The sequence below is a fragment of the Colletotrichum higginsianum genome, chromosome 5 (genome assembly GCF_001672515.1).
Source record: "Colletotrichum higginsianum IMI 349063 chromosome 5, whole genome shotgun sequence".
Classification (NCBI taxonomy): Eukaryota; Fungi; Ascomycota; class Sordariomycetes; order Glomerellales; family Glomerellaceae; genus Colletotrichum; species Colletotrichum higginsianum.
The window spans coordinates 4,618,197-4,633,618 of NC_030958.1; the positions used below are offsets into that span (position 1 = coordinate 4,618,197).

Genomic DNA, 15,422 nt, shown 5'->3' on the forward strand with positions numbered 1-15,422 from the left:
AACGGTCCATGAGAGGAAGTGGCCCCTGAAATTAGACTTGTAGCGACTGTAGCAGCGGGGAGAGAGAGGAAGTTTGAAGGGGGGGGGGGGGGGAGCAGACGAGTGAGCAGGACTTATATCATATCTTCCAGGACTCCAGGAGTCTTGGTGTTTGTTGTTCGAAAGGTCCTGTGTGTGCTAAGTAGACAGTTCGCGGTAGAACCGAGGCAGCCGATCACTCACGACTGGGCGAACCACTCTGGCATGTCACTCCATCACGTTAGAGTTAGGGCAAACACTGGATGAGGGCTATTTCTGTTCCGCCGTTCAGGTTCCCACGCGGTGAAGGCTGCAAAGCATTTTGCCGAGGCAGGCTCAGATATGACCACCAGAGCGACGCGTGACTTTCTTCCACCGACAGTGGGTTCATTGTTGAAAACCAGACCGAGCTTGACCGTCAGGTAACTGTTGGAGAGACTTACGAGGTGACGGGAAGTTGCCCAACAACTCTTACTGTATAACTCACCCTTCTGTGTGGAATATCCTCAACCTGCCCACCTTGCCGTGGGTATTCCTCACTTACCCACCACGAGTCCTTCTTGAGGCTTTAGTTGACAGCTAGCTCTCCAGCTTCCAAGGTGTGACTACTTTATCCAAAAAGCGGTACACTAGCATGGTGTGGCCCCAAGGCGGGGGTCCTGGGTCCCACGGCTGGTGCCAACCCTCGGAGCAAAACATCCATCATTGTGACTGTGGTGTGGATGAGAGCGGTTGATTTGCCATGAGGTCATGTTGTCGGTTCCACATATCTCATGTGTGGTTATCAGGCAAAGGGAAAGGTAATCATACACTGTTTATATGCTGCTGCATATAGAGCAACTACTATTGTAAGAGCAGGTAGTAAGACGATAACCAAGACCTCTGGATCGCACGATGCTAATCTACAGACTTGCTGTAACTCGCTTACGCCCCTTTTCAACCTTGACAGTCTACGCTGCCGCGGGCTTCAGCCGCACCTCGAGGGGAATCCTCCCCCAGATACCATACGCCTTCTGCTTCCCGATCCAATCCTCCTGCGGCGGCTCGGCGAACTCGAGGTCAAAGTCCAAGAGGATCCGGGCGAGGATAAGCCTCAGCTCGACGTGGGCCAGGCTGTTGACATCATCACGGGTTAGCGAGCACTCTCTTCCCAGCTTGGGCTACCGAAGGATTTGCGCGTGACACTTACTTCCGACCGATACAGTTGCGCGGACCTACACTGAAGGCCTGCAGAGCGTCCACCTTGTCCCGTCCCTTGTTCTCGTCGAGGAAGCGTTCGGGGCGGAAGACGAACGGGTCGTGCCAGTTTTCGAGGACGTGGTTCGCCGCCCACTGTTGCACTTCCACCATGGTCTGTCCGGTTTAAAAAAAAACAAAAAAACGGTTAGCGATGAGCCTCTGTGTGACATACCAGGGTTAGGGTTCGGGATTCCCGTCACAGCAAAACTTACCCCGGGAGACACCTGATGCGACGCGATGCGGCCGCCTTGGGGTGGCACGACACGCACGGAGCCGGACAGGACGGCGGGATACATGCGGAGCGTCTCGCTTATGACGGCCGACATGTACGAGAGCTTGCCGACCGAGTTGATGTTCACCTCGCTGCCGTCCTTGAAGGACGAGCGGACCTCCTGCGTCACCTTTCTCAGGGCGTCCGGGTGCTTGAGCAGGAGATACGTGGCGCCCGACAGAGTCGTCGACGTCGTCTCGGACCCGGCCAGCACGAGGACCGCGGCGTTTCCCGCCAGCTGCTCAAAAGACAGGTTCTGTGAGAGAGACGTCAGACGTCGGGTCAGTTCTTGCTATCACCAATGAAACAGGGGGGGGGGGCATATATATGATGTGCGAAGGGGGGAGGGACGGTCATGATGAGCATGATGCAGCATGCATGATATATCTAACCCCGGGTCATGCGTTGTTCACCCACCCATTCCTTCTGCTTGCTGACGAGCCCCTCAAAGAGATCCCTCCTCTCGTAGCCGAGGGCCAGCCGGGACTCGAGCATCCGGGATATGCTGTCCCGCAGAGTCGACAGCGCCACCATGCCGCCCAGCTTGAACAGGCCCTCGACGACGAGGCCGAGGCCGACGTACTTGAGCCCGACCATGGGCGCGTTGTACCGGGCCATCTTGAAGATGAAGGCGATCCACGGGTGGTAGGCGGCGTTGGCGAGGCACCCGAACGACTGGCCAAAGATGAGGTCGCCGGCGATGTCGAACGACGCCCAGTTGTACCACGCCTCGATGTTGACGACCGCCTCGCCTTTGCTCTCGTCCTTCCTGTCGCTGTTTACATCCCCACCCGTGCCACCCCCCCGGCGGCACGCCTCGTGGAACCGGGCCACGAGCTTGTCGATGTACCGCAGCAGCAGGGCCTCCTGCTCGCGCATCGACGCGTCCGAGAATCCGCGCGCCAGTCCCCTGCGGTACCTCTGGTGCTCGTCGCCCTCGGCGTTGAGGATATTGGCCGGCACGGCGCGCACCGTCCGGGCGAACCACTCGGCCTTGGGCATGTCGGAGAGCCTGCCGTCCGGGCCGGCGGGGGTGCTGTTGCCGTAGATGTCCCTCCACGCCCGCGGGTCGACGAAGGAGAGGTGATCCGGCCCGATGCGCACGACGGGGCCGTACTCGTCGTGCAGCTCCCGGGTGCGGAAGGCCTGGATGCCGCGCGAGTGCTGCAGAGCCCAGGGGATGCTGGAGGCGCGCTGGAGGACGGGGCCGGGGAACCGGCGGAGCGGGTGGAGGAAGATGTTGTAGACGGCCGTGGTCAAGTGCCATACGACGACCTTTTCTCTTGTTGTCAGCCGCCGTTGCGGTGGTTTGTATCAAGTCCCAAGGGGGTAAGGGAAGGGGGGGGGGGGACAGCAAGTCTGTCTTGGTGTTGGAGGATTAGGATCTCACACTCACCGTTCCGACAACTACCGCAAAGGCTTTCCAGGGATTTGATGGTAGCAAAGCAGCCATGTCTGCTAGATTCGACGCCATGGCTGAGTCTTTGCGAGGGTGTAAGAAACGAATCTCCAAGTCAAGAGGTCGTCGGCGTGTGTAAGTCACGGTCGAAGCCTTGGGGCCCTGTGCTGAGGCGGGAAACCGGGAACGCTGACCGTGTGTGAACCTGAAGCGTATTTTTGTCCTCAAGGAGACGTTTCCTTGAGGTGGTTGGTCATCGTCTCCTTGTCGGACTCTCGGGCATCGCGACATCCGTCGTCGTCCGTGACCCGATGCCTGAGTCACGGACGAACTTCATCCTTTCTCTCTCTCTCACTCGCAGCGGACGGAGAATATGAAGTTCGGGCCAGTGACGATGTCTCCCAGCCTAGCCCACTATTGCGGCAACTACTATCTTGTACACTACAGCTTGAAAGTTTACCAGGGGGGGGGGTGGTAGTCCGCTCCGTCGTTGGGTCCAGGGGCGGAGGTGGGGTGTGAGTGTGAGTGTGTAATCCATAACGACATGGGGTTTGCCTAGTAAAGATCTCGCATCTGAGTCGCGCAGAACTCAAAACCATCGTACCTGTATGCACGATGTACTGTATGTAGCCTGCTGACGCGAATTCTATTTTATGGTCCACGGCTCTACGAGACAACTCCACGACGTGACATGAACCGCTTGCGGGGCCGCGGACTTTGGGCGCGGATGTGTTGTATCAAGTTACCCCGTTCCTCCTGAACTATATGCTATGGATCCAAGTAAGACGGCGGTCTCTCTTTGGGGCCCCCCTGGCCTGACCAGCAAGGGTTGAGAGGACTCGGATTTGTAAGAGTCTCCTGGAGAAGGATGACACCATTCGGAGCAATGGATCGGTTGAACCGAGGATTTTCTCCACGCTGTGTGCAATTATAGGTGGTTTCTCGTCTGAAAAGGTCAAGCGTGCGTTTGGCTGTATTTGAGAAGCTTGCAGAAGCAACTCGTAGCACAAGGCCGTTGCGCCGTTACAACCCATGCCGGCTGGGGGTACTGTGACAAAGTGATGAGTGGAAGACCAGATAGTCACAATACTTCTAGATACTTGGCAGCTCCTCAACCTGCTGGTGGAGTTTGCTTGCATGCCGTGGGCTCCGACTTGTTAGTTTTCTCTCCGATAACCGTCCGTGACTCGGCGTGTCGGTGACGACTCATAGCACTGTGATTTTCTTCAAGTGTGAATCTCGTGTAGTGACATACTTCACTCAGGGGGATCAGTTACTATTATCAGTTTAACCTGATTTCTCTCACTCTCACTCTCACTCTCACTCTCACTCTCACTCTCACTCTCACTCTCACTCTCACTCTCACTCTCACTCTCACCTTCTCTTTCTCACTCACTCCGTTCCCTTCCATCCGTCATCCATCAAACCTAAGCCACTTGCACTCGCCGCCGACATGCCGTCCTTCAGCTTGAGCCTCGGCTCCTTGACCGTCTACGCCGCGCTGGCTTTCTTCCTCTGGTACACGACCTCGGCGGTCTACGCGTGGTGGGGCCTGCGCCGCGTGCCCGGCCCGTTCCTGGCCTCCTTCTCCTACCTCTGGGTGGCCTGGCACATCGTCCGGGGTACCGTCGACGTCGGCCACAAGAGCCTGCAGAAGTACGGCCCGCTCGCGCGCACCGGGCCCGGCTACGTCGTCACGCACGACCCGGAGGTCATACGCAGGATCATGGCGGCCCGGGGCAGCTACGGCAAACACGCGTGGTGGGGGGGCGCGAGGTCGCACCCGACGGAGGACTCGATCCTCAGCACCGTCGACATGGCGCGGCACGACGAGATCAAGGCCCAGACGGCCAACGGGTACAACGGGCGCGACGGCACCGACGTCCACGGCCGCGTCGACCGGCAGGTCGAGCGCCTCGTCGGCCTCGTGCGGCGCCGCTTCGTCTCGGCCGCCGGCGCCCGCCGCGTCGTCGACCTGACGGACCTGATGCGCTTCTTCACGCTCGACGTCACGACGGATCTGTCGTACGGCCGGCCCTTTGGGTTCCTGGACGAGGGCAAGGACCTGTTCGACTTCAACCGCACCATGGACGCCTACGTCTCGGCCATGACGCTGGGGCTCGACGTGCCCTTTTTCCGGAACCTGATGCGCTCGCCGCTCATGGCCTTCCTCTTGCCGAAAGACACGGACAACTCGGGTGCCGGCAAGATCATGGGGTGAGTTTGACTTGGGACGAGGTTGATCCCACTTGGAGGAGCGTACCGGGGACCCCCGAACCACGTAACTGAGTTCGTTCAACAAGACCGCTGATGACTTGTTGGGGGGGTTGTGTAGCATCGCGCAGGACATCGTTCGTGACCGGTTCGAGAACGATAAGCGGGACGAGAAAGACATGCTGGTGAGTCGAGTTGAGTTGAGTTGTATATAGATGATGGTTGGCTAGGCGTTGATCATCGTCAAACCACCTCATACCACCACCGAAGCTGAGGTAGAAAGGCACGCTAACGAGACCATCTCGCCCCGGTACACAGGGCTCCTTTATGCGCCACGGTCTCACGCAGGCGCAATGCGAGGCCGAGACGTTTGTGCAGATCGCCGCCGGGAGCGACACGACGGGCAGCCTGCTGTCGACGACGATGCTGTACATCATCACGGCGCCGCGCGTGTACCAGCGCCTCAAGGAAGAGATCAGGGCCGCCGTCGCCGCAGGTTCGGTGTCGTACCCCATCGCCCTGGAACAAGCCAAGAAGCTCCCTTACTTGCAGGTATATGCCTTTTTTTTTATTATCTTGTTTGTTTCTGCCCGAACGACGTCGCAAAACACAGTCGACCCGGAACACTGACGCGACATTCATCAGGCCGTCATCTCGGAGGGGTTCCGGATGCGGCCGCCGGTGCCCTACGGCGCCTTCATGTCGGTGCCGCCGCGGGGGGACACCATTCACGGCGTCTACCTCCCCGGCGGCACCGGCGTCGGGTTCAACATCGTGGCCATGATGCGCTGCGCCGAGACGTTCGGCGTCGACGTCGACGTCTTCCGGCCCGAGCGGTTCCTCGAGTGCGACGACGACGCGCGGCGCGGCATGCTCCGGCAGGTCGACATGGCCTTCGGGACGGGGCGGCTGCTGTGCGCCGGCAAGCAGGTCGCGCTGCTCGAGCTGAACAAGGTGTTTTTCGAGGTGAGGGACCGATTTCCAACCTTGACCCCCCCCTCCTGGCCCAGACCACGGGTGAGATATGCTAACGTTTGGTGGTCCCTACAGTTGATGCGGGCTTTCGACTTCCAGCTGGTCGACCCGCGGAAGGGCTGGAGAGAGCGGGCTCTTGTTGTCAGCACGCAGAACGACATGTGGGTTACCATTACGGAGGATTTGTTGAGATAGGTCCTGGAGTGTGTTACTGTCTCGTTGAATCTACAGCAACATGACTTGGACCGGCTCCCTTGCTCTGTTTTATATACAATTGCTTTATAGAGATGCGTTGAATGATATATTCCCCATCTTAACACTGACATGTATTTCGTCTATCCTGCCGTATCTTTGCACGTATTATCTTTGTCGAAAGAGCCTGTCTGGGTCAGCATCCTGGTCTTGATCTGTCGGACCTAGTTCCACGAGTGTTGCAGACCAAGTTAAAATAGCATTATTCGCCCAAGCATAAATGTCCCTAGGATGTCATTTGTTTCGTATAGCTGGCAATAGATGCTGTTTCACCTGTAATCTGATATCCTGCGTCCATTGCCCGCAACAGTATTCTATCAAAATTCACAGATCTTTGTGCCATGTGTCTCAATTACTCAAGCACAAACGTAAATACATCCATCTAAATGACTCGCAAAAGGAATGATGAGACTGGGTCTAGCGGCTCATTCAACCACAAATAGTCTACGTCTCAAGATGTGGCTCTATCATATGCCTAAAGTCGTTGCCTCAAAGACCCCTCGGTGCGGCCAAACTGGCAACTCTGCCCGCGGCAGCATACCTCCCCGGGTCCTCGCGTGCCTTTCTTCCCACCGTCGCTGCCTTAGCCCTTATCTCGAGGCCGTCCTCGCCGTCGCCGACAACCTTCAGCAGCGGCTCCAAGAGCCCGTCGACGGTCCACTCCGGCGCCGTGCCACGGGTCGCGTAGACGCCCACGCCGCTGCTCTCGGCCACCTGGGCGATGTTGTACAAGTCCAGCCACATGGGCACGATGACCTGCGGCACACCGGCCCTAGAGAATGATTGTCAGAGATCTAATAGTGTCACAGGGGGTTTGGGTACACATACGACAGAGCTTCGTGGAAGGAGTTGGCGCCGCCGTGGTGCACAAAACACACCACGTCGCCCGTCTCCAGCAACGCCGTCGGGTCCGCGTCGATCCAACCGGTGACCACGACACGCCCCCGGTCGATAAGAGGCCCGAGGTGCCCCCGGACGACATCCCCGAATTTGTCCGTCTCCCCGAGCTTCCAGAGGACCTGCACGGGCGTCTGCTCCAGGAGGAGCCGGACGGCGCGGGACACGACGTCGACGCGGGCCTCGGTGTACCTGAACAGGCTGCCCATGTTGATGTAGACGGTGGGCGCGTTCCGCAGCCACCGGGCGAGCTCCGGGCTCTGCTCGACCAGGGGCCGGACGCTTAACGTGATGGGCCCCACACGGACGGCGCCGGCCGGCACCTGGTCGACGGGGATGGCGGCCTCGGACAGGCCCGGCGTGATCCACATCACGCCGGGGTCTGTCATGGGGCCGAAGCTGCCGTGGATGCCGCGCTCCTCGAGGCACTGGGGAGACGCCGTGCCAGCGGACGGGGTGGCGAAGGTCACCATGGCGGAGAGGGCGGCGACGATGTTGCTGGGGACGTGTTTCCACGGCAGAGGGAACGGGAAGTCGGTGCCTAAGCTGCACGAGACGAGAGTCAGATCTTGTGTGGAGTCTTGGTAGAAAACTTGAAAAGGAAAAAAAGCCTGGCATGTTCACTTGTGGAAGCACAAAAAGGGACTGAACTTACGTCGGGTATTTCCAGATGGCGTCGACGCTCGGCTGGATGAAGCCCAGAACGTTGGCGAGGGGCATGGGCGAGATGTACACACGACGCCTCCGTTTGTGCCTGGCCACGTCGATGGCCGGCCGCAGCGCAAAGTCCAGCACGACGACGGCCGGGTCGACCTCGTCGACGAGGTCGGCGATGCGGCGGTAGAGGCCGGCGTACTCGTCGCAGGACCACGGGCTCATGGTCGGCTTCAGCGTCCCGAAGGCGGCCCTGGCGCCCGCGGCGCCGGGCCGGTGCATCACCAGCTCGCCGAAAGACCGGTTCGTGCCAAGCAGCCGGGGGATGTCGGCGTTCACGTCGGCGAGCCCGTCGAGCGTGTGGAAGACGGGGTCCGGAGCGGGCGGGCCGGCGCTGCGGACGAGGCCGGCGATGCGCTCGAGGGAGCCGCCCACGTATGGGGCGGACGCGACGTGGATCCGGACCCCTGGGTGCCGTTCCAAGAGGCCCTGGATGGTGGCCAGCTGGACGTTGTGCTGGCCTCGGTTGGCGCTGGCGAGGAACAGCACCGTGTCGGGTGTGCCGGGGACATGGTCGTAGTCTGGCTCTTGCGGCGACGAGGAAGATGTGAGCTTGTAAAAGAGCGCTGCGACGAGCAGTGGCACGACGAGAGAAAAGAAGGAGGAGGAGAAGCCCCGAGTCCGCTTGGTTGAGTCTCTCGCCATCTCGAACGACTGTGAAGATGCAGACAAGAGACAAGACGGCAGAGGCACCGGAGTAGGCTGTTGTAGGCCAGCCAAGAGATATCGTATCAGCTGACGATCCAAAGAAACCATCCACTCGACGACTAGCCAGGCGTCGTCGGCATTCACTGAGAGACATGATCTCTTCTTCACCCCCCCCTCCCCCTGCCCGGACAGACCGTTCCTTAACACCGAGCGATTACGAATGAAGAAGAGTCGAGTCAGCTAATTCCCATGTCAACGTACCCGTACATACGGACGGCGTTCGCAAGATCATGTCCGTAAAGGCCACGCCGGGCCGCTGCTGCTGCGGAAGAGGAGGATGACCAATCTTTCGACCGGCGGACATGAAGAGTGTTCCAGGCGGCGCAAGCGGAGCGACGCGGGGTTTGAGTCAGTCTGTGTCAACGGTTGCCCAGACCAGGCGGGATGATGAAGACGGACGGTCACGGAGAGGGGCGGACAAGGAGCCACAGCCAACACCGACTCATGGCTCCGCGGCCTGGGGAGGGGGGATCTATGTGGAACCGGCAGATCTATGCGGGCTTTGGCCATGTCTTGTGCCCTGCCCTGGGTGTGAGTATGGCCCGGTGTCGTTCTAACGGATTGTGGATCGGGTCCGTAAAGTGAACTACGTTCATGACCGACCATGCCATGGACCCATGGAACCAGGGGGGGCCAAGATGCCATTGCTCTGAGGCTCATTCAGTTCTGCTTGGCCTTTGCCCCACGACACGGTCGCCGGGCGGACAACGAGCATCAAGACTCCTCTGTCGAAGTCCGGTGTTCCGCTAGATGAGCGTGTTGGTGTTTGATGTATGGGACGCGGAGAGAGACCCGACAGGTGCTGCGTATAAATACGAATCAGACGAGTTGTCTTCTGAGATGGTGCCGTACCTCGACTGGAAAATAGACTTGATAGCTCAACTGGCAACCAACTCACCGTGTAAACCAACTCAACTGGTAACTATCAACTCAACTGGTAACCGTAACAGAAAGTGCTAGCACAACACACAACATCACGATGCTTAGCCACGCACCCGTCGCCCCCAAAATGAGGGACTACCAGTCCTTCGCCCCCGCGGCCCTCGCCCAGCCGGCGGCCACTTACACGCAGTACGACGGCCTCCACGGCGCCGCCCTGTCGCTGGCGAGCCGGTTCCGGGGCGCCGAGCTGCGCATCCCCGACCTGATGAAGGTCTTCGCCGGCTGGCCCTTCTCGACGAGCCCGCACCTGGCCCGGCTGCGGGCGCTGTTCGACACGACGCTGGACGGGTGCATCGGCGACGAGAAGAAGCGCGAGGCGCTCAAGAGGGCCGACTTTGGGTGGCTCATTGCGCTGTAAGTCGTTGTAGAGTCGTCCCGTTTTCCAGACTACTTCCTCCTCCTTCTCCTCCCTCCCCCCCTTTTCTAACCATGCCTGACAACCGCTTTATCGTAGGTGGTATCCCGACTCGGAGTGGGCAGAACTCGAGGCCGTGAGCTACCTGGGCCTCTGGCTGTTCGTGTGGGACGACGAGATAGACGTCATCGAGACCGACTTCTCCAAGAGCGCCGAGCTGGCCCTCCTGCACCACCGGTCGACGCTGGCGTACGTCCGACGAGCTCTCGGGGTGTCCGCCGCGGGAGACGACAACGACAACAGCAACGACAACGACAACGACGAGGGCAGCGCGCCAGAGAACATGGCCGTGTTCGGCCGCTTCGGCGAGCTGACGCGCGGGACCATGAGCCTCGCCCAGCGCCAGCGGCTCTCGAACGAGCTGCACTCGTTCGTCGCCCAGGTCGCGGCCGAGCACGTGTTCCACCTGGACTGCAGGATCCCCTCGCCCGAGCAGTACCGCGAGATCAGGCGGGGGACGGCGGCCGTGATGCCTGTCGTCGTGCTGGCCGAGTAAGTCTCCCTGCCTCTCTGTGGTCCCAGGTCTCCGGTTTGTTGGAGAGTGATGGATGTGCTGACCCAGTGTTCGTCCCACTCCCTCACAGGTACATGACCAGGACCGAAATCCCCGAGGCCCTCTCGAGCTCACCGGCGTTCCGGGTTCTCGAGAGCACGACGGTGGACCTCATCTGGCTGATCAACGACCTCTACTCCCTGCCCAAGGAACTGGTGAGCAAGCCCAGCCCAGCCCCTCTTTTCAGATAACGTTAAAAAGGTCGATGCTGACAAACTCGTCCGTCCCGCACAAAGGCCGACGACACCGTGCTGAGCATCATCCCCGTCCTCCTGCATAGCGGGTCGAGCGGGTCGAGCCGATGGACCCTCGACGCCGTCGTGGAGAGGATCCTGGCCGACATCCGGGCGTCCATGGACGAGTTCGAGGGGGCCGCCAAGGAGCTGCGGGCGTTGGGGGCCGGGGACTCGGGCGCAGCGGCGGCGGCTGCTGAGACCTTCATCCTGTACTGTCGTCGTCTCACCGCCGGGGTCGTACTGTGGACGATCCAGTCGCCTCGATACGGCATCCTGGACTGTACCAACGCGGACGGGTCCGTGACGATTCAGCTTTGAGCGTTTGTAAATTAAGTGTGCTGTGTATATAAGCATATCCAAGTTGTTGTCTCTTTTCTCCACTTTCAGGTACACTACTCTACTCTACAGGCTATAGATATACGCGCATACATATATGTATGCAGATCTATTCTCCTTTCTTTGGTCGTTCAACCCCATCATGTCCACTAATACAGACACGCCCTCTTCTCCATAGCTAGCTACCCTTGCATACATGATGTGGCCCCCCATGTCTGATTGCCTGTGAGATTCGAAATACCGAAACCGAGACCAGCATGGCCCCAAGCTACAGCATTTAATCTATTTGACCTTTAACTCTAAAAAAGGGCCGCAGCATCTTTTATACTTACTTTGCAAGTGCGTAGTTGCGGATAGTCATGGGAACTCACTCCAAACCCTGGTACAATGCAATGAACAAAGTCCATAGTCCCGCCAAAGTCCGCCAGCATGTCCGCCCGCTTCGGCCTCCGGTCCCGGGGTCTGGCTCACTGGTGGCGGATACGCACTTTCGTGGCTGTCACTCTGTCAGATGTGACGTAGGTCACCGTGTTTTCCTCCCAAGCACAGGATATTAGATGCGTCTGTCAGAACTCGTCACACGTCTTGTCCCCCCCCCCCCCCCCTCCCCAAGAGGACTGACTTTTGACGACATCGGACTCCCAAACAAGTACAACACCAGGTGCCTCCTCTCCTAGCCAAGAACAAAAAACATGGCATCGAACAAGGGGGCCAAGGTCATCATTGCCGGCGGCGGCATTGCCGGCCTGACGCTGGCCCTGATGCTGGAGACGCTCGACACGGACTACCTCCTCCTCGAGGCGCACGACGACATCGCCCCGGAAGTCGGCGCGAGCATCGGCCTGACGCCGAACTCGCTGCGCATCTTCGACCAGCTGGGCGTGTACGACGCCATCGAGGCCTTGCCCCACGCCCACATCGAGGAGCTCTGCGTGCGTGGTCAAAACGGCCGCACGTATAGGCGTCTGAGGCTGCCATTTGCGCAGAGCGGCAAGAGGTAAAACAACATTGGATCAACCCAAGATGCTTTCTCTTGATACAGACAAAAAGAAGAAAAAGAAAAAGAAGCCTTTTAGACCCGTTCGTTGACTAACATCACCGCTTCTTCTTCCCCCGGCGCGCATTAGACACGGCTACACGACGCGATTTTTTGCCAGACAATGGCTCCTACAGATCCTATACGACTCGCTACGGCACAAGGAGAGGGTCCTGACGGGCAAAAAGGTCATCGGCGTCAGCCCGGCCACCGCCGGCGATGGCTCCGTCGAGGTCACGACGCGCGACGGGAGCCTCTACCGGGGCGCCATCGTCATCGGCGCAGACGGCGTACACAGCACCGTCCGGGAGCAGATACACGCCATGGCCGGTAAAGCCCTGGGCGAGGAGGAGGATAAAAAGAAGAAGAAGAAGAAGAAGAAGGGCGGGGGTGAGAAGCAAGAGAAGAGGACCCTGGCCGCCCGCGAGGTCGACGACGACGACAGCATGGCCTGTTCCTACCGGTGCAGCTTCGGCATCGCCCAACACGTGCCGGGATGGGACTATTTCCGCCTCGTCGCCGTCCCCGGCGACGGCGTCACCATGGTCGCCACGTCCGGGGCCGACGGGCGCGTGTACTGGTTCGTCTTCGAGAAACTGCCCGAGACTCTGTACGGTCGCCGGATCCCGCGGGGCTACTCGGCGAAGGACGAGGCCGGCTTCGCTGCCAAGTATGCCGAGCACCGGCTGACGGACGACGTCACGTTCGGCCAGCTCTTCAGCAGGCGCCTCTCGTCCACACTGACGCCGCTGCATGAGGGCGTACACGGAACATGGTTCTTTGGGAGGACGCTGATCTTGGGAGACTCGGCACACAAGGTGAGTGGACAGGGGAAACCTCGCTCAGCCCCGAGGAGGCTGGCATCTCCCCTCCCCCTCCCCCTCCCCCTCCACCCTTCCGGCACGCTGTCCGAGACGACCGGCTTCTGACTGTGTGCCTATATAACGACAGTCCAACCCAATCGGCTCTCAGGGCGGCAGCAGCATCGTCGAGGCGGCCGCGCTGTTGGTCAACGGTCTCCGGCAGAAGATGGACGCCCGCCAGACCGACCTCGCCGGCCTGACGGGCGCCGACGTGACGAGCGTCTTCGCCGCCTTCCAGGACGCCCAGCAGCCCCGCGCCTCACGGGTCGTGTCCCGCGCCCACGCGGTCCAGGCCCTCGCGGCGTTCGAGCAGCCGGTCCTCTCCCGCATCGGCCTCGGCTTCCTCCTCCCCTGGATTCACGACGAGCACGTCTGGGCCCGGACCGCCCCGGTCTTCGCCGACGCCCCACGCATCGCCCACTTGCCCGTGCCGGCCCGGCCCCGGGCCGTCCCCTTTGACGACGAGCTCCCCGCGGCGCCGGTACGGAGCAGGACGGCCCTCCTCTCGGCCCTCGCCGTCACCGTCGGCTCGAGCATGGGCCTCCTGTGGCTCGTCGTGAACATGCAGTTCCCTTACCTCGCGCCCCCCTTCACCTGGGGCCCCGACGACGAGCCCCTCGACCGCACCTGGCTGCCCACCAAGTTCCTCAACGACAACGCCCTCTCCGTCGTCTCCGTGTGCTCCCTCCCGGTCCTCGACGAGCGGCCCGGCCCGACGGCCCACCTCGTCTACCTCCTGGCCCAGATGCTCTCCCCGAACCTGATCTACACCGTCGAGGCCTACCGCGTCGGCAACGCCGGCACGCCGCTGGCGTCCCCCTTTCTCAACTTCGCCGTCATGGGCATCGTCGCCCTCGCCGGCGCCCAGCAGTACTGGACCGTCGCCTCCGCGCTCTTCGGCCACGCCCTCCCCACCGGCCGCGCCGTGCCCCTCGACGTCGCCCACAGCCTGACCCCGGCCCTGGCCCTCGGCTTCGCCCTGCCCGCCGTGCTCATGTTCCTCCCCGTCCCGGACGCGAGGGTCCGGCAGGACTGGAACGCCCTCTGGCAGTTCGGCACCTTCTTCTTCATCGCCCTGACGGACCTCTTTGCCCGCGTGCTTCGCCGATGGTGGTCGTGGCGCCCGCGGCGACCCCTGGCGGCGGCGGCGGCGGTCCCCGGAACCGACCGAGACGAAGACGACGCGGACCTCGTGCGCTACCGGAACAAGGACGCCGCCGTCCTCCAAGGGGCCTACCTCTGTGTCGGCCTCGTCCAGGCCGTGAGCCACCTCGCCGCCCTCCTGTACGCGCACCGCCACCCGGCCCTCTCGGTGCGGGACTTCTTCTTCGGCTTCCCCTCGCCCTGGACCGACTGGAGCTCCCTGGGCCGTTCGGCGTGGGTCAGCAACGTGCTCCAGTACGACCTCGTGCTCTACGTCGCCGGCGCCGTCGTCCACAACCTGCACGCCGTGTGGAAGCTGCGCGCCTCGGGCTACGTCGCCGGCAGGGAGTGCGTCGCGGCCGCGGTCTGCGTCGTCCTGGGACAGTTCTGCCTGGGCTCGGGCGCCACGTGGGCGGCCCTGTGGTACTGGCGCGAGGGCGTTCTCACGAGCCTTTCGACGATTGAGTGAGCAGGCGACTGTGTTGTGGGCACCAGTGGTGGTGGTAGTTGTCGAGCATAACTACTTTAGCCACTGCAACTAGAATCCGTCTACTAGTTGGGATGGTACTTCGCCGGCTCATCACAATAGAGAACCGTTGGAGGGAGTAAGAGGTGGGGGGGTTAGACTGTATCTTCATTATCGACTTGGTTCCGCTGCGAGACAGATGATGGGTGTCGGCGAGCACGAGACGGAGAACACCACAGTCGACCTGCCACATTCTAAGCCATGGGCAACATAGGGATATAGTCTGTCTGTATGAGAACTGCCCGTCATCATGTGCATGTGTAAAAACAGGGCCTATATCTCATAATGTAAATACTCTCCTTTCTCGTTGCTTCATCTTGGGACACCTCCCAGACAGTGACATGTAGCGATTGCTCGTTATCATTTCATGTTTTTCTTGACGTGTGACACAAGTAACAAACAATACCTCTCCTGATGGCTCCCCCTCCGGACGGGCTAAACACAATGCACAAATAGGAATTGCTCTAGAGTTAACTTCAATGTATAGGGCGAAACCGTCACTCATGATGTGCCGGCACATTTCTGGGCCATTTCCAACTCATATATTCCCTCAAGATTGTGCATCTCAGAGCGGCTTTCGAAACATTGCCTGTACAGGTACGATTCATCGAGGCTACAACGGACTTCCCTGCGTTGATCGGGACAGTTGTGGCACGTTGCAGGAATGATCCCAGCATCTTCCCAA

The 15,422-nt window shown here is 60.3% G+C and overlaps 5 protein-coding genes across 5 annotated transcripts; 3 read left to right on the top strand and 2 right to left on the bottom strand.

The window, feature by feature from the left end:
- Positions 1 to 968: 968 nt before the first annotated feature.
- CH63R_08249 (Isotrichodermin C-15 hydroxylase) lies at positions 969 to 3,002 on the bottom strand (the record flags this gene model as incomplete). The annotated part of the gene is made up of 5 exons (XM_018303223.1): positions 969 to 1,178; positions 1,237 to 1,371; positions 1,470 to 1,784; positions 1,946 to 2,803; positions 2,925 to 3,002. 5 exons carry the CDS (start codon positions 3,000 to 3,002, stop codon positions 969 to 971), a joined length of 1,596 nt encoding a protein of 531 aa, XP_018158001.1.
- Positions 3,003 to 4,380: 1,378 nt separating this feature from the next.
- CH63R_08250 (LolP protein) lies at positions 4,381 to 6,311 on the top strand (the record flags this gene model as incomplete). Its single annotated transcript, XM_018303224.1, has 5 exons — positions 4,381 to 5,144; positions 5,166 to 5,208; positions 5,460 to 5,693; positions 5,787 to 6,107; positions 6,192 to 6,311. 5 exons carry the CDS (start codon positions 4,381 to 4,383, stop codon positions 6,309 to 6,311), a joined length of 1,482 nt encoding a protein of 493 aa, XP_018158002.1.
- A 546-nt stretch (positions 6,312 to 6,857) lies between these two features.
- CH63R_08251 (UDP-glucoronosyl and UDP-glucosyl transferase) lies at positions 6,858 to 8,624 on the bottom strand (the record flags this gene model as incomplete). The annotated part of the gene is made up of 3 exons (XM_018303225.1): positions 6,858 to 7,140; positions 7,197 to 7,811; positions 7,921 to 8,624. The coding sequence occupies 3 exons, from the start codon at positions 8,622 to 8,624 to the stop codon at positions 6,858 to 6,860; spliced, it is 1,602 nt and encodes a 533-aa protein (XP_018158003.1).
- Positions 8,625 to 9,696: 1,072 nt separating this feature from the next.
- CH63R_08252 (Terpene synthase family protein) lies at positions 9,697 to 11,151 on the top strand (the record flags this gene model as incomplete). Its single annotated transcript, XM_018303226.1, has 4 exons — positions 9,697 to 9,983; positions 10,084 to 10,536; positions 10,629 to 10,752; positions 10,834 to 11,151. 4 exons carry the CDS (start codon positions 9,697 to 9,699, stop codon positions 11,149 to 11,151), a joined length of 1,182 nt encoding a protein of 393 aa, XP_018158004.1.
- Positions 11,152 to 11,861: 710 nt separating this feature from the next.
- On the top strand, positions 11,862 to 14,680 carry CH63R_08253 (FAD binding domain-containing protein; the record flags this gene model as incomplete). The annotated part of the gene is made up of 3 exons (XM_018303227.1): positions 11,862 to 12,124; positions 12,297 to 13,023; positions 13,157 to 14,680. 3 exons carry the CDS (start codon positions 11,862 to 11,864, stop codon positions 14,678 to 14,680), a joined length of 2,514 nt encoding a protein of 837 aa, XP_018158005.1.
- Positions 14,681 to 15,422: the final 742 nt, after the last annotated feature.